The 18,696-nt window shown below is 47.2% G+C and overlaps 1 protein-coding gene across 1 annotated transcript in view; it reads right to left on the minus strand.

Moving 5' to 3' along the window:
- The window catches only part of prkd2 (protein kinase D2), an 84,392-nt gene that overhangs the window by 21,532 nt on the left and 44,164 nt on the right, over nt 1-18,696 (minus strand). The window contains exons 3-8 of the mRNA XM_052044299.1: nt 13,462-13,593; nt 10,453-10,613; nt 7,093-7,300; nt 5,996-6,073; nt 3,243-3,402; nt 2,080-2,203 (exon numbers count right to left, since the gene is read on the minus strand). Of these exons, the coding sequence (XP_051900259.1) occupies nt 2,080-2,203; nt 3,243-3,402; nt 5,996-6,073; nt 7,093-7,300; nt 10,453-10,613; nt 13,462-13,593 (863 nt within the window). The remainder of the gene's footprint in view (nt 1-2,079; nt 2,204-3,242; nt 3,403-5,995; nt 6,074-7,092; nt 7,301-10,452; nt 10,614-13,461; nt 13,594-18,696) is intronic.

Here is an 18,696-nt window from a genome sequence, read left to right on the forward strand (position 1 = left end):
ACACAGGTGTGAATGGGAAAGGTGGATCTGTAGGAATTCTACCAATGGGTAAGAAGGGGGTGGAGCTACTGGGAAACCATCCAATCGGCAAGGATGAGACTGGGCAGATTCCCTGGAATTGCATTACGGATTGAATGAGATGAGGGAGATTTGTAAGAATTACTTCCAATGGGAGGCTGTGTGGGAGAAGACAGAGAGTGGTGGTGAATGATTGTTTCTCAGACTGGAGGCCTGTGACTCGTGGTGTGCCTCAGGGATCTGTGCTGGGACCATTGTTGTTTGTTGTCTATATCAATGATCTAGATGATAATGTGGTAACTTGGATCAGCAAGTTTGCTGATGACACTAAGATCAGAGGCGTTGTGGACAGCGAGGAAGGCTTTCAAAGCTTGCAGAGAGATCTGGACCAACTGGAAGAATGGGCCAGAAAATGGCAGATGGAATTTAATGCAGACAAGTGTGAGGTGTTGCACTTTGGAAGGACAAATCAAGGTAGGACATACACAGTAAATGGTAGGGCACTGAGGAGTGCGGAGGAACAAAGGGATCTGGGAGTTCAGATACATAATTCCCTGAAAGTGGCGCCACAGGTAGACAGGGTTGTAAAGAAGGCTTTTGGCATCCTGGCATTTATAAATCAAAGTATTGAGTATAGGAGTTGGGATGTTATGGTGAGGTTGTATGAGACATTGGTGAGGCCAAATTCGGAGTATTGTGTGCAGTTCTGGTCACCTAACTATAGGAAGGATATCAGTAAGATTGAAAGAGTGCGGAGGAGATTTACTAGAATGTTGTCGGGTCTTCAGGAGTTGAATTACAGGGAAAGACTGAATAGGTTAGGTCTCTATTCCTTGGACCATAGAAGAATGAGGGGAGATTTGATAGAGGTTTACAAAATTACGAGGGGTATAGACAGAGTAAACGCGAGCAGGCTCTTTCCACCTAGATTAGGAGAGATAAGTACGAGAGGACATGGCTTTAGGGTGAAAGGGGAAAGGTTTAGGGGGAAATTCTTCACTCAGAGAGTGGTGGAAGTGTGGGATGAGCTGCCATCTGATGTGGTAAATGCGGGCTCACTCTAAAGTTTTAAGAATAAGTTGGATAGATATATGGAGGGGAGAGGTCTGGAGGGTTATGGATTGAGTACAGGTCAATGGGACAAACGAAATAAAGTTTCAGCACAGACTAGAAGGGCTGAATGGCCTGTTTTCTGTGCAGTAGTGTTCTATGGTTCTAAATGGAAAGGGAGGTGGATCCATTGAAATTCCATCCAATAAATGAGGATGAGATGGGGTCAGTGCATTAAAAGTCGACCCAATATGTTGATCCACTAGGAATCTATTAAGTGATCAGTCCTGAAGAAGGGTCCTGACTCGAAACATTGACCGCCTGCTTTTCTCCACGGATGCTGCCTGGCCTGCTGAGTTCCTCCAGCATCATCGTGTTTTTCATCTGGTTTCTCTGAGTGACCAAGGCTGCAGTTGCAACCCATGGAATGGAATGAGAAGTAATGGGCAGCACATTGGTACAGTGGTTAGTGCTGCTGCCTCATAGCTCTGGTGACCTGGGCTCGATTCCGACATTGGGTGCTGTCTGTGTGGAAGTTGCACACTCTGTTCAAGCCTGCATGGGTTTCCCCTGGGAGCTCTGGTTTCCTCCCACATGGTAGGTTGATTGGCTACTGTAAATTATCCCTCAGTGTAGGTGAGTAGAGCGAGATGTGAGAGAACGAGTTGGAGACTACATGGGGAAGGTGAATAGGACAGATGGGATTGCTCTACTGTGAGCTGGGACTAACCTGATGGTCTAAATGGCCATCTCCTATGTTCCGAAATAATAGCAGAGTCAGCTGATCGGAAACCCACTGTACATATGCCAGCCCACTGGTAATAAGGATGTTCGTGCACAAGGACCAATATCTTGGAGCTGATTCTCCTCAGACAGGGGCTTGGAATTATAAGCTTCAGGAAGGAACACTTCTTTAAAATTTCAAAACAAAATCCACTGGGTCATTTAGAGGGAGCCAGAGCGACAAAATGCCTACCGTAAGATACAAGAGTTAAGACTTGGTTTCTTTACCAGAGCGTCCCGGTTACTGTAGTGCACCAGCCAGCCCTCCTTCACAGTCAGACTCGATTTCCGTTTGGTCTGTTTCACAGACTGCACCACCCGCATCAGAGGAATGTTGGAGGCCATGGGGTCACTAATGAGAGAGAGAGCGAGAGAGGCAGAGGGAGAGAGGCAGAGGGAGAGAGGCAGAGGGAGAGAGGATAATGTTTAGATGAGAGAGTTCACTGATTCCGATCACAAAAGTATGGTGGTGCCTTTTTCCAAACTAAATTCAGGCCGTGGGTGATGCTGGTTTGGCCAGAATTATGCTCCTTCTTTATGTGGCCCAGGACAGTGAATCTTCACTGTAGTGAATGCTTTACCACTAACTGACTCACTAACCCAATCCCCAAGGTGGTGTAGAGTGTGTGTGGGACTGGAGTCACCTCGAAAGCAGCGAGAGGACGGCACAGTGGTGTAGTGGGTAAAGCCATTGCTTCTCAGCTCCAGCACCCCAGGTCCGATTTCCAACCTCGGCTGCTGCCTGTGTGAAGTTTGAACATTCTCCCTGTGACCGCATGGCTTTCCCCCAGTTCCCTCCCACATCCCAAAGACGTGCAGGTTGGTGGGTTAATGGGCCACTGTAAATTGCGCCCGGTGTGTGGGTTAGGGGTAGAATCTGGGTGGAGTTGATGGGAATGTGCGGAGAATAAAACGGGCCAGGGTAGTGGTGTAAATGGGTGTGGACTCAATGGGCTGAAGGCCTCTTTCCTTGACTCCATAGCTCTCAGATGGAGGCAGGGGCAAGGGGATAGCCGTCAAGAGTGAGAGGTGTGCCCTGGTCTCGCTCTTCCTGGTTCAGTAACCTCAGGGACAGGGGGCATCAACTGCTTGCCCACTATCTGCCCCCCCCGGGTCTGTTGAGTTAAACTAGGGTCCATCTCCCTTCAGGCATCGAGAGCAGAGGCAGTATCCCCAAGCACCCTGGACGGGCATCTTTTCCACAGCCATCACTAAAAAATAAACGACGCCGTCAATTATCGCAATACTGAACCCAAACTGAGATCTCGGTACAAGTTACTGCACACCACCGCGACTGCACTTTAAGGTCGCGTTAAGCGCTAAGCAAGTGCGACCTCCTCCTCCACCCCCCATCTCTTTCCACCCCACTCAGCAGCGATGGGTTAGGACACCTTAGCATTCTGTTGGGGTCATCGTCTCCTGGAAAACCGTTCTCCGCGTTGCCGGAGCTGGTTGGTGTTTCGTCGGAATCGTCCGCCGTTATGGTCTTGTCCCCGTCCTCACTCACATCCTCCATGTTTACGTCCACATCGACGCCCGGGCTGAGCAGGTCTGTAAGGGAAACGGATTCAGACATCACACATCTCTGAAGTGAGATGAAGGTTAAAAGAAAACAGGCAGACATGAAAATCTCAGGTGGCGACGAGGAGGCGTGCAGGAGTGAGATACGTCGGCTGGTTGAGTGGTGTCGCAACAACAACCTCACACTCAACGTCAGCAAGACCAAGGAACTGATTGTGGAAGGGGAAGTCGGGAGAACACACATCAGTCTCATTGAGGAGTCAGCGGTGGAAACAGTGAGCAGCTTCAAGTTCCTGGGCATCAACATCTCAGAGGATCTATTCTGGGCCCAACACATTGACGCAATCACGAAGAAGGCACGCCAGCAGCTCTACTTCATTAGGAGTTTGAGGAGATTTGGTACGTCAGCAAAGAATCTTGCAAATTTCTACAGATGTACAGTGGAGAGCATTCTGACTGGTTGCATCACAGCCTGGTATGAAGGCTCCAATGTGCAGGGTCTGTAGAGGGTTGTAGACTCAGCCAGCTCCATCATGGGCACAACCCTCCCCGCCATCGAGGACATCTTCAAGAGGCAGCGCCTCAAAAAGGCAGCATCCATCACTGAGGACCCTCACTGCCAGGGACATGCCCTCTTCTCGTTACTGCCATCAGGGAGGAGGTACAGGAGCTTGAAGACCCACACTCAATGATTCAGGAACAGCTTCTTCCCCTCCACCATCAGATTTCTGAACGGTCCATGAACCCACGAACACTACCTCGTTATTCCTATTTCACACTATTTATTTGGTAAGTTTTTAATGTTTTTTTTAATGTGTCTTGCACTGTACTGTTGTCACAAAACAACAAATTTCACGACATATGTCAGTGACAATAAATCTGATGCTGAAATAGAGCAACTACTATGAAAAATGCCTCAAAACAAGTGGACCTTTAGAAATATATCACATCTCTGCCTTAACAAGCTCAATGAAGGAGAAAACTAAGAGTTGACCTGTTAAAAGCCTTAAAATTACAAAGGGGTTCATTTGGCATGCATGCTGAGATGTTACCATATAGTCACACACTACAGAAACAGCCCACTGAATCTGTGCCAACCATCAAACACTCATTTACACTAACCCCATTTCATTCTCCCCACATCAACTCTCCCCAATTTTCACCTCTCACCTGCACAACGAGGGGCAATTTACAGTGGGTATTTGACCTACCAACCCACACGACCTTGGGATGTGGGAAGAATCTGGAGCACCCAGCCACAGGGAGAAAGTGCAAACTCCACACAAACGGCACCAGAGGTCATGATCGAATCCGGATCATTGGAGTTATGAGGCAGCAGTTCGACTAGTACGAATAAAAAGGTGCAAGAAATGATTCACAAGATGATGATGAAGAGCAAAAATAAAATGTCCTTCTCTCTAAAGATATAATAATTTAATCTAAAAAGGTGTTCAGAAGACTCCCCTTTACTCAGGAAGTGGTGAGAATAGCACCTTACCACCAGAGGAGAGGTTGAGACAGTGAGCGCAAGACCATAACATCTACGAGCAGAATTAGGCCATTCGGCCCAAAGAGTCTGCTCCGCCATTCAATCATGGCTGATTTTTTTCCAACCCCATTCTCCTCATAACCTTTAACCTTCTTACCAATCAAAAACCTATCAATCTCTGCCTTAAATACACCCAGTTACGGATTCCACAGATTCAGCACCCTCTGGCCGAAGAAATTCCTCCTCACCTCAGTTCTAAAGGGATGTCTCTTTATTCCGAGGCTGTGCCCTTGGACCTTAGGCTTCCCTACTAATGGAGACATCCTCTCCATGTCCACTCTATCCAGTCCTTTCAGTAGTTTTCAATGATATTCCCCTTCATCCTTCTGAACATCAAATACAGGCCCAGAGCTGTCAAACACTCCTGAGAAAGTCTCTTGCCCCTGTACTCAGGTCAGACAACTGGTTTGCACGTCAGGACCACTGCAGGTGTCCAGAGTTTCCTCTGGTTTCTCCCTGCCTGGGCAATATTCACCAACTGCTTCAAGAAGACAGCTCACCACTAGGGCAGGCACGGTAGCGTAGCAGTTAGCGTAACACTATTACATCGCCAGCAACCCGGGTTCAATTCCAGCCGCTGTCTGTAAGGAGTTTGTACGTTCTCACGGGTTTGCATGGGTTTCCTCCGGGTTCCTCCCACGTTCCAAAAACGTACAGGTTAGGAAGTTGTGGGCATGCATGTTGGCGCCGGAAGCGTGGCGACACTTGCGGGCTACCCCCAGAACATTCTACGCAAAAGATGCATTTCACTGTGTGTTTTGATGTACATGTGACTAATAAAGATATCTTACCTTACCTTACCACCTTCTCAAGGGCAACTAAATGCTGGCTCAGCCAGCAAACCAGCCAGATAGGAACAGCACCACTACACAGCCCTGAGCTGAAAATACATCACTGCTCCTTCATTCACAGGGTCTAAATCCTGGAACCAACCTTCCTTCCACTGTGGGAGCACCTTCACCACATGGACTGCAGTGGTTTAAGAAAGAGGCTCAGCCCCACCCTCAAGGGTACATAGGGATGGGCAATCAACGCAGTGGTGCTCACATTCTGGAATAAAAGAAATACGCTTACCTCCGTTAATGCTGGATTCTCCCAAACAGTCATTGGGCACTCTCTCGACGCACCTCTTGTGACAGTTGAACTTGCAGTCTGGGAAAACCAGAGGATGGAGCGAAAGGAGAAAATAAGAGCATGTACGCAATTTTATATCTCAGCTCACTAAAGAGGGGTCAGGCAAAACTAACCTATCAGGACCCTACAGCTGTTGAATGGTCAATGTATTAGCTGCCCCCACCTTCACCCTCCCCTCCCTCCTGGCTACATCTGCCCTTTTTGTCGTCTGCTTTACGCAGTTTATCCTGCTGTTGTAAGACACTCGAACGGACCCTCTTATATGATAAAGATGAACTTTTGATCTCTCGATCTACCTTATGGTCTTTGCATCTTATTGTCTACCTGCACTGCACATTCTCTGTGACCGTAACACTATATTCTGCAATGTGTTTTCCTTTTGTACTACTTAACCAACTTATGTTTGGAATGATGTGTCTGGATGGCACACGAACAAAAGTGTTTCACTGTACATGTGACAATAATAAACCAATCACCAATTCCCCCTCCTGTACCCAGCCCCATCTGCCTACGATCCACTGCTCCTCAGTCCACCAATCACCTCTGGCACCTGTCTCACCCCCTCCCCTCTTTATACCAGCCATCTCCCCTCTCTACTCTCAGTCCTGATGCAGGGTCTCGACACGAAACGTTGACAATTCCTTCCCCCACCCCCCCCCCCCCCACCACCCCCCACAGATGCTGCTCGACCTGCTGAGTTCCTCCAGGAGATTGTTAGGCCACATCAGGACCCTGTCTTTCTATGTTGGTCATGGCCCACACTCCCAAAAATGTCCCCGTCTACACCAGCTCTTCCACACAACTCCACCTTTTCCATCATCCTGCCATCTCTATTACACCACCTTGTATCATATTCCAAGCTCCTCCACCTACCTTGTGTCTTACACCAACCCCCATCTATCGTACCCATCTCCTGTCTTTCCCTCTCCTCCTATCCTTTGTTACACGCGCACACACAAAGAAATGAGCCAAGAATACAGAGCCTAGCGTAATGAACTCTAGACTAGTTCAAGACCACAGTTAAAGCTCACACTGACCTTTACACTGAAGCCCCTGTCGGAAGAGGCCTTTGAGTAGTTTCTTGCAGTACTGGCAGACCGTGGGTCTGGTATAGGAGTGCACAGCAAATGTGTGAGGGACCTTGACCTTGGTCAGGAAGATCTTGTCCAGCTCAATCGGTCGCCCCACGTGGGTGCCCAAATTCAGACGCTTCTCCTTGAGTGACAGCATTTCCGCCAGGTTCTTCTGTACGTGGAATGGCCGGATGAGACGGAAGACGAGGGACAGGTGGGGAAAACGACAAAAGGCAAGGGCTTTATTGACATCAAGGTGTTTAACCTAGAGGAGCAGAGCTAACGACATAATGTTTTTTTTAAACCGAAGAAATAACAGTCCAGCTTTTTTTTTTGAAGTTTTTGGTTTGCTTTCGTTTATTACTTTTTTTTAAAATTTGGGTGTTCTCTTTTCATAAAATTAAATTTCTTTTCAAATTCTTCTGTATCATGCTCACTTAGTAAGAGATCGGGAGGTTCAGATTATATATTTGATTCCCTGTGAATATATATGTCAACCGTTATTGTTATCCCGATCCTGCTGCACCATGTGTATCATCACTAATTTTATGTATATTAATTTTCAATCCTTTTTTATTAAATTTCAAAAGAAAGTCGTTTAAGCTGGTGGAGAACAATGCTCGCACAGCTAAGACCTTGGGCAACAGAACCTCCACTAAAAGGCTGCACAACATGTACTGTTACTGCCTCACTGCTCTAGTGGACGAGGGTTCAGTTCTGATGCTGTCTGTGTGGAGTTTTAGACCATAAGACAACGGAGCAGAAGTCGGCCATTCGGCCCATCGATTCTGCTCCGCCATTCTATCATGAGCTGATCCATTCTCCCATTTAGCCTCACTCCCCTGCCTTTTCTCCACAATCTTTGATGCTCTGGCTACTCAGATACCTATCAATCTCTGCCTTAAATACACCCAATGAGTTTGCCTCCACAGCCACCCATGGCAACAAATTCCACAGATTCACCACTCTCTGACTAAAGAAATTCCTCCGCATCTCTGTTCTGAATGGGCGCCCTTCACCCTGAAGTCGTGCCTTCTTGTACTAGACTCCCCTAACATGGGAAACAACTTTGCCACATCTACTCTGTCCAGGCCTTTTCTCATTTGAAATGTTTCTATGGAGGTCCCCCCTCATTCTTCTGAACTCCAAGGACTACAGCACAAGAGCAGTCAAACGTTCCTCATATGAAAACCCTCTCATTCCTGGAATCATTCTAGTGATTTTCACATTCTCTCTCTGACCTCATGGTTCTCCAGGTTCCTAAAGACATAGGTAATTGACCAAGAGAACGAATGGGTGGCAGGGGATTCAGGGTGGAGTTTGATGGGCTTGTAACAGTGTGTAAGTCACAGGAAAGAGTGCAGAGGAGATTTATGAGGATGTTGCAGGGACTCAAGGGACTGAGTCATGGACACAGGTTGAGCAGGTTGGGACTTCTTTCACTGGAGTGTAGGAGAAGGAGGGGTGTTCTTGTAGAGGTGTATAAAATCATGAGGCGCACAGATAAGGTCAATGTGCACAAACTTTTTCCCAAGGGGTTGGGGAATCAAGAACTAGAGGACACAGGTGGGAGAGATTTAATAGGAACCAGAGGGGCAACTTTTTACACCCAAGAGGGTGGTCAGTATATGGAATGAGCTGCCAGAGGAAGTGGGTGAGGCAGGTACATTAACAACATTTAAAAGGTACTTGGATGGTACATGGATAGGAAAGGTTTAGAGGGATATGGGCCAAATGTGGCCAAATGGGACTGACTTAGATGGGAATGGGACTAGCTTGGTTGGGCTGAAGGGCCCATTTCCGTGCTGTATTACTCTATGAAAGATGTAGGGGCAAGCAAACAAAATCAGGCTGTTAGGATTGCTCTGAGAGCCAGTATAGACTCAAAGGGAAGAATGGCCTCCTTCTATGTTGCAATAGTAGACCACTGACTACCTATGTCTTGGTTGCTTTTGGGATGGCAATGGATGACCTGGTCCAGTTTTCCATGCGTAAATTAAATTGGGAATAAAATGTATTGGGATGGCCCAGGTGAGGTGATGATATGCAAAATGACTGCTTTAGCTGAACGACTGGCTAGAGTTTTCCTCCAGGCCCAGGTAACCAAGAGAGGGGAGCCACAAACTGCAGAGGCCCTGTGCCTTAAAAGAGGAAGCCACAGGGAGTCTTCCTATGAGTCCTGGGAGAGACAAGAGACTGCAGATGCTACAATCTGGAGCAACAAGCAAAATGCTGCAGGAACTCAGCGGGTTGAGTTAACGTTTCGGGTTGAGACCTTCCATCTGGGCCATCTCCCTCCACAAATGCTGCCTGGCCCACTGAGTTCCTCCAGAATTTTGCTCGTTGCTCCTGCGAATCTTGCTGAGTAGTGAGATCTTCCCTACACAACATTTAAGTAATTGGCTGTGGAGATGTTTGAATGCAGATTGCAGTCAAAAGATAGTTTGCAGAACCTTGTCTGTGATTGCATTTCACAGCATTATAGTTCGTAAATAAAGATTATTAATCTTATCTCACAAGTCTGTATTAAAAGGGACTTGTTTTAACAACAGCAACTTTGAGAAATCATTGCATACCAGCGAGTTGCTAACAGGAGTTATTCCCTCCAATTCTCTGAGGGAGATTGGTGCTTAGAGTGCAAGGTTTTTCTTTCTCCTGCCCCCTGCCCATACTCAGACTGTTCCCTCTCCAATCATAGTTCCCCCTCCGATCATAGTTCCCCCAACACATCTCTCTTTAGTAGATCTTCTGTCTCACTTTGGTAGGTTTTTATCTTCCCACTCTGTTCCACCCAACATCTACACTCCATGTGAGCCTAACTCTCTCCTCTTCCTGACCCACAACTAATCAATACAAAAAGATGTGGAAAGTACACTAATAACATTGAAACGCTGGGCAGGCACGGTAGTGTAGCGGTTAGCGTAACATTACAGCGCTAGCAACCCGGGTTCAATTCCCACCGCTGTCTGTAAGAAGTTTGTACGTTCTCCCCATGTCTGCGTGGGTTTCCTCTGGGTGCTCTGGTTTCCTCCTACATTCCAAAGACATACGGGTTAGGAAGTTGTGGGCATGCTATGTTGGCGCCAGAAGCGTGGCGACACTTGCGGGCTGCCTCCAGAACACTCCACACAAAAGATGCATTTCACTGATGTACATGAGACTAATAAAGAAATCTTATTTATAAAAAAAACCAAATTCACAGACACTGGAACTCCGAAATATCCTACTTGAAATAAATCCTCAATCTACTAGTCATCACCGGAGAATAAGACACAAGTTTTAACGGGAACAAGAAATATAGAATCAGCACAGCTGGGCCTTTACCGAGTGTCCATCACTGGGTGATGCTGGTAACAGCTCTGTAACCGACAACCGCGACGTAATGGACCCAGAGAGTGAGGTGTTGGACAACCTTCTCTTCCTGGCTCCACTGCAGTTATTGGGAATACTGAAGGCACATCTCTTGTGATAGTTCAGTCCGCACCCTGTTTGTAAGATTGAACAAAAAAACAAAAGGCATTAGGGCTGGATTCAAGGTCAACAGCTTTGCCAGCAATATCCCAACTGTCCGAAGCTGCACAGAAGGTGGGACAGGCGGGGTTGTGCAGGGAAATGCTTGTGGAGTTTAATTACTAGCTCATACATTGTTCAGGCACAGTGGCGCAGCTGGTAGAGCCACTGCCTCACAGCACCAGAGATGTGGGTTCGATCCTGACCTCGGGTGCTGCCTGTGGGTAGAGTTTGCACATTCTCCGTGACCATGTGGGTTCCCCCCCCCCCCCCCCGGGTGCTCCGGTTTACTCCCACATCCCAAAGACTTGCAGGTTTGTAGGGTTGACTGCTGTAAATTGCCCCTAGTGTGTTGGTGAGTGGTGGAATCCGAGGGGAATAAAAAATAGGATTAATGTAGAATTAGCACGGAAATGGGTGGTTAACAGTCAGTGTGGACTCAATGGGCCAATGGGTCTGTTTCTGTGTTGGACCTCTCCATGAATCGATGTGGTTGCATCATGATCTGGTACGGTAATTCGAATGCACAGGAACTTAAGCTGCAGAGAGTAGTGGACTCGGCCCAATACATCACGAGCACATTAGCAGTGTCTACAGGAAGCGCTGCCTCAAGAAGGCAGCATCTATCAAAGACCCCCACCATCTGGGCCATGCCATCTTCTCGCAGCTACCATCGAGCAGGAGGTACAGAAGCCTGAAGACCCACACCACCAGGTTCAGGAACAGCTACTTCCATTCAACTATTCGGTTCTTGAACCAACCTGCACAACCCTAATCACTACAGTTTAACAACACTCTAATCACTTTGCACTAAAATGGACTTTTTAAAAAAAATGTTCCAATTGTGTTCTTTCTTGTAAAAATTGTGTACGTTTCTTTTATGTTTTTCTTGTGAATGCTGCTTATCTGATGCTCTGTGCCTGTGATGCTGCTGCAAGTAAGCTTTTCATTGCACCTGTGCACACATGGACTTGTGCAGATGACAACAAACTTGACTTTCACTTTGAAAAGATGGTTCTGTTCTGTTGTACTGAACTCAGCCAGCAGGTGGTGACAGTGACCACACCAGTAAACAAGTCTTCTGAATGCAGTTCAGTCATTTGCTACCTTCACAGTGACAGGGTGCAAGGAGGTCAGGAAGGTGAGGGGAAAGGGACACAGCGTGCAAGCCAGACGCACGGACAGACCAGAAAGTGTACAAGGTATTACCACTCACTGGCATTACCACTCTGCAAATGACCGAGGCCAATTGGACAGGGTAACAGAGAGGGAATAAAGGACATCAGCAAGATGCAAGATTTGCCTCAGAAGGGGAAGCAGAGAGGAAAATAGCAGCATGGTTCAGGCCTTCCACAGAACGTCTACAGAAACCACTGTGTGGTACACGGTTAAATATGATGCAGAGTATGCCCTGAATTGCAAACATGTTCACCTAAAACCAGGCACAGTTAAATGCATCTCTGAACATCAGACCGATTGTGATAGGGCTAGGGAACACAGCCATTCCATCCAAATTTCTACCTATGATCGGTGTACACCCAATATATTTTTAAAAAATCTTTCTGCAGAATGCAGAGAATATAGAGACGTCCCAACTAATCCATTTTGACCAGTTCAGATTGACTCCTCTGTTACACCTGTGGAACTCAGTTTCATCAAACCTTGAGGACATTTGGGTCTAGATGGAGATTTACTGTTTCTAAACCATTTCTGTCCCTGCCCTGAGTGTGTGTGATGGGACAGTGTAGACAGAGTTTTAATCTGTATCCAGCTCTTTTTAGTTCCAGGTTAAATCACAACAAGAGTTTATTAACCCAGATGCAAGTTACACAGGTGTAGAAACACAAGGAGAAACCAGTAATCCAATAACCGATTTACTTATCAAATTGTTGGAAACTTCTAACAGAACTTCTCAAACCTTTTAACATCTGGTAATCGTCCTCACTACCTGCTTCTCAGCTGTGACCTATCCTGCCATAAGGAATGTTCTGCCTAATATCTTTGCATTTAAATTTAATTCCCCTGATGACGTCCAAGTGACCAGAGTGCTTTCTGGGAAGAAGCTGATTGATTATCTGTAGCACCATTAAGGATTTCTGTACGTGGACTTCATCCTGTTCCCGACTGCATCATGCAGTTTGGAAGAATGAGAGGTGATCATATTGAGAGACTCTGTGAGGCATTGACAGGGTGGATGCTGAGAGGTTGCAACTCCGTGTGGAAATCTTAAATAGGGGGCATAGTTCCAGAATAAGGGATCATCCATTTAAGAGAGAGAGATGAGGAGGAATTTCTGAATCTAAATTATGCAGTCCCTCCACTAGGAGTGTGTGATGGGACGGTGTAGAGGGACCTTTACCCTGTATCTAACCTGTGCTGTTCCTGTCCCATCACACACTCCCAGGGCAGGTATAGAACAGGTTGGGTACAGAATAAAGCTCCCTCTACATTGTCCCATCACACACTCCCAGGGCAGGTATAGAACAGGTTGGGTACAGAATAAAGCTCCCTCTACATTGTCCCATCACACACTCCCAGGGCAGTGCAGAGGGAGCTTTACCCTGTGTCCAACCCATGGTATCCCAGACCTGGGGAAGGGAGCAGGTCAACTTTACAGGACTCCCAATCCCTGATCACAGCCCCATTGACAGGTGGGTGCTTTGGCCAGGGATGGAATCCAGTGATATTATGCTACCCCATGACCAACTTACTCACTGAACACCCATTAACAACCCCATGCAAGCAAGAAGTCTCCATGGCAGCTGACACCTTCAGCAGAGGGACAGAGAATAGGTGGCAGCCCAGAGAAAAACATTTTCTTACCATCGCACTTCAGTCCCTGTCTCACCAGCCCAAAGAGCATCTCTCCGCAGTGATCACAGAATGCAGGGGCGCGGTAGGAGTGCACGTTCAAGGCATGTGGCCGAATCTGGAAATCCTCGAAGGTTGCAGCACCTAGGTGTAAAGAAATCGCAACAGGTCATCGAGGCTGTGGACAGAGAGCTGTGTGGGGTATGCAGGGTCAGGGGGAGTGTACAGAGAGCTGTGTAGGGTATGCAGGGTCAGGGAGAGTGTATAGGCAACTGTGTGGGGTACATAGAGTCATAAAGCACAGATACAGGCCCTTCGGCCCAACTAGTCCATACCACCCATGGTGCCCACCCAATATCCTGCATTCAGCCCATATCCCTCCAAGCCCCGCCCCTCCATGTACCTATCCAAGTGCTTCTTAAATTATACTACTGTACCAGACTCAACCACTTCCTCTGGCAGCTTGTTCCATACACTCAACACCCTCTGTGTGGAAAAAGTCGCCCCTCAGGTCTCTTTTAAATATTTCCCCTCTCACCCTAAACCTATGCCCCCTAGTTTTGCACTTGCCTACCCTGGGGAAAAGACTTGTTACTATCCACCTTATCTATGCCTCTCGTAATTTTAAACACTTCTATAAGGTAGCCCCTCATTCTCCTACATTCCAAGGAATAAAGGCCTAACCTGGCCAACCTCTCCCTGTACGTCAGGCCCTCTAGTCCTGGCAACATCCTCGTAAATCTTTTCTGTAGGGTCAGAGATATCTCTTTTTAAAGTTATCTTTATTGGTCACATGTACATTGAAACACACAGTGAAATGCATCTTTTGCGAGGTGTTCTGGGGACAGCCCGCAAGTGGACAGGCAAATGTGTGGGATATTCAGGGTCAAAGGGAGTGTACAGAGAACTGTGAGGGGTTCCGGGGTCAGACAGCACTGCACAGGAAGCTCACAATGTGTAGCAGGATTATATCATCCCACAAGGTTCCTGTTGTACATAAAAGCAAGAAGAAACATTCTCATAAAACTACTTGCTCCAGAACCCAGATATATTGATATCACTTCTCCAAACCTACAGACCGCCTAACCAAAGTCAGACAACACCACTGAAGTCAACCACAGAGCACGAGGCATTGCGACATCCCAGTCAGTTTTCCAACTTCTACATCATCCCCGCACACAACCTGTAAAGTGAAGAGCACTCATTCATTGCAACCACTCTGAACAGGAGACTCACGAAAGAAAGAGACTTTTCTTTTCTTTTGGCATTGTTCCAACCCGGTGCCCTTCTCAGACAACAGACCAGAACAGACAACATGCAGCCATATGCTAGGTGCTCCATGTCGTAACTCAATAGAGTCATACTCAAGACAAGTGACCTTTGTCTCGGGTGGCTGAATCCTTTCTTCATTCACGAGCACAGACACAGGTGAGGAACACATGGGTTAGGTACAGAGTAAAGGCCCCTCTACCTTGTCAGATCAAACACTCCTGGGGTTAGATGCGGGGATAATTCCCGGACCTATCCTGACTGCATCGCTTCCTTGAAGGACTCCATTCCATTCTTCCACTTTCTCCGGCTCCATTATATCTGCTCCAACGATTGGAGCTTGCACACCGACCAGAACTTGTGAGATTTCTTCCTTTTTCTTTAACCGTGGCTTCCCCATTACGATATTAGTCAGGGCCCTCGACTGCAGCTCCTCTATTGCTTCCACTTCTGCTCTCACCCCCACTCCCTCCCAGCCCGAGCAAGGAGAGGGTTCCCCATGTCCTCGCTCCAACCTCACCAGCCTCCTCATACGTACAGCACAGAAGGTGACCCACCTAGTCCCTGCCAACTTTTGTGCCCATTGACATTAATCCCATTTGCCTGCCTCCTTCTTTGCCTTGCCTACTTAATTGTCTGTCTAAAAGCCTCCTAAACATACTCATTGATAAGATCTCTTTATTAGTCACATGTACATCGAAACACACAGTGCATCTTTTGCGTAAAGTGTTCTGGGGGCAGCCCGCAAGTGTCACCACGCTTCCGGCGCCAACATAGCACGCCCACAACTTCCTAACCCGTACGTCTTTGGAATGTGGGAGGAAACTGGAGCACCCCACACAGACACAGGGAGAATGTACATACTCCTTACAGACAGCGGCCAGAATTGAACCTGGGTTGCTGGTGCTGTACTAGCATCATGCTAACCGCTACTGATTCCCTTGACCCTTAGAACCCATGTAAAATTCCTTCCTCTCACCTTACACGTGTACCTTCTTGTTTTTGTTACTTCTTACCATGGGAGAAAGACATTGACCATCTCCCCTATCTGTGCCTCTTGTAATCTTGTGTACCTCTATCAGGTCACCCCTCAGCCTCCTTCACTCCAGTGAAAGCAAGCCCAGCCTGCCCAATCCAATACAATGGATCAACCTCCATCATTTCCACCACCAGACACATCCTTCCATCTCTTTCAACATTCCAAAGGGACATTCCCACTGTGACTTCCATCTCCAAGAAAACATGCTCCTTCTCAAGGCACGTCCCCACGTAACATTTTTCTTTTAGAACCACAGAACAATACAGTACAGAAAACAGGCCATTCGACCCTTCTAGTCTGTGCCGGAACATTATTCCGCTAGTCCCACTTCCCTGCACCCCGTCCATAACCCTCCAGACCTCTCCCGTCCATATATCTATCCAATTTATTCTTAAAGCTTAAGAGTGAGCCCGCATTTACTACATCAGATGGCAGCCCGTTCCACACTCCCACAACTCTCTGAATGAAGAAGTTCCCCCTAAACCTTTCCCCTTTCACCCTAAAGCCATGTCCTCTCATACTTATCTCTCCTAATCTAGGTGGAAAGAGCCTACTCGCATTTACTCTGTCTATACCCCTCATAATTTTGAAAAGCTCTATCAAACCTCCCCTCATTCTTCTACGGTCCAAGGAATAAAGTCCTAACCTGTTCAATCTTGCCCTGTAACTCAACTCCTGAAGACCCGGCAACATTCTAGTAAATCTCCTCTGCACTCTTTCAATCTTACTGATAACCTTCCTATAGTTAGGTGACCAGAACTGCACACAATAACTGCACCTCTTCCTTTCCCACTTGGGACCCAAACAGTCTTTCAAGGTGAAGTTGTCCTTTAAGCCATACACACACACACAATCCCAGCACTCCCCTCCTAACAACATTGTGGGTAAACCCACCTCAAGGACTGCAGCGGTTCAAAGCGCCAGTTCACCACCACCTTCTCAAGGGCAATTAGGGATGGGCAATTAAACGCTGGATCAGCTTCTGAGGCTCACTTAAGAGTCATAGGACCTGTTTCCGTGCTCTGTAGCTCTTCGGCCCAACTTGTCCATGCTGACCAAGTTGCCCACCTGAACTAGTCCCAACTGCCTGCATCTATATCCCTTGAATGAATTTTTTTTTTAAAAAAAGCATCAATTCATTTGCAATTCTTCCAAATGCATTCGGTGCTCACAATGTGGTCTTCTCTACTTTGGAGAGGCCAAATAGCAAGTGACTGCTTTGCAGAACACCTCCATTTCGTCTGGAAAAGTGACCCTGAGCTTCCAGTCACCTTTCATTTTAATTCTCTGTCCCAGTCCCACTCTGGCCTGTCAGTCCTTGGCATCCTCCATATCCCAACAAAGGCCAACGCAAGCTTGAGGAACAGCACCTCACCTTCTGCCTGGACATGGTGTAGCCGTTGGGACTCTGTATTGAAATTTCAGATAGCCAGCCTTTCCTGTTTGTACCACAACTGGACAGCGTTGCTGCCATTCTGTGCACTTGCAACATTAACACACGTTTTGCTCTCTGCGGACGCTACCTGGTCTGCTAATTATTCCCCGTATTTTCTTTGACCAGATTCCAGTATCTGCTGCGTTCTACATCTCTCAGTTCCTGCCTACTGTTTTCCCTCTACACCTCTCAACCTACACTCGCCCAGACACAACAACTGCAATCACAAGCATTCATCACCCTTTCTTAGATGGCACCAACAACGTGGAAAACCATGGGCTCCACCGTATCACACACACTCCATTTGCTTCCTCACCACCCACCCCCAATTCCTTCCCCTCTCCGCAACTTAATCGTGTTTGTTCTCTTAGTTTTCCAATTCTGATCAAAAGTCATCAACCTGAAATATTAACTCTGTTTCTGGCTGAATATCTCCAGAAGTTTGTGCTTTTATCTGCAAGGTAACATCTGTTGTTACTTTGCATTCTGAATGATAAAGCTGTTCTGTGGAATCCCACTTCCCAGCTCACAGTTCATCCAGATACTTTGTAAAACCATGGAGAGGGGTTCGCTTTCACTACCCTTTCAGGCCATGAGGTTCTGAATCGCATCACCTCCTGGGTGAAAAACATTTCTCTAACACCCATCTAATCCAACTACCATCCATTTCATTCTCCAGTTATGGACTGTTCTGTACAGGGAATGCCTTTCTTGTTCACCTTGTGCCGGGCTCTTGTATCTTTATGTAGCTCCCTCAGCCTCATTTACTCGCACTCAATCTGGTAACACCCTCATGAATGTTCTCTGCACCCTCTTGAGTAGCGTCACATCCTTCCTGTATCGTGGTGAAGAAAAGTGCCCACACTAACGTTTCAGGCATGACCTTACATTTCATACCTCAGGCAATAAAGAAAGCATCCCATATGACTCTCTAATTACCTTAATTGTAACTCCTGCTACCTTTGGGGGTCTGGGAATGGCAGGGTCCTGGGAAGAACAGAGAGACCTAGGGGTAGGTATGTAATTCCCTGAAGCTGGGGACACAGATGGACAAGTTCCTGGCTGTCAACATCTCAGAGGATCTATCCTGGGCCCAACACATTGATGCAATCATGAAGAAGGCATGCCAGCAGCTCTACTTCGTTAAGAGTTTGAGGAAATTTGGTAAGTCACCAAAGACTCTTGCAAATTTCTACAAATACATGGTGGAGATCATTCTGACTGGTTGCATCACCGCCAGGTATGGAGGCTCCAATGCACAGGATTGCAAGAGGCTGCAGAAGGTTGTAGACTCAGCCAACTCCATCACAGACTCAACCCTCCCCACTATCGAGGACATCTTCAAGAGGCGGTGCCTCAAGAAGACAGCGTCCATCACTAAGGACCCTCACCATCCGAACATGCCCTCTTCTCGTTACTACCATCAGGGAGGAGGTACAGGAGCCTGAAGACCCACACTCAACGATTCAGGAACAGCTTCTTCTCCTGCACCATCAGATTTCTG

The sequence above is a fragment of the Pristis pectinata genome, chromosome 35 (genome assembly GCF_009764475.1).
Source record: "Pristis pectinata isolate sPriPec2 chromosome 35, sPriPec2.1.pri, whole genome shotgun sequence".
Lineage (NCBI taxonomy): Eukaryota > Metazoa > Chordata > Chondrichthyes > Rhinopristiformes > Pristidae > Pristis > Pristis pectinata.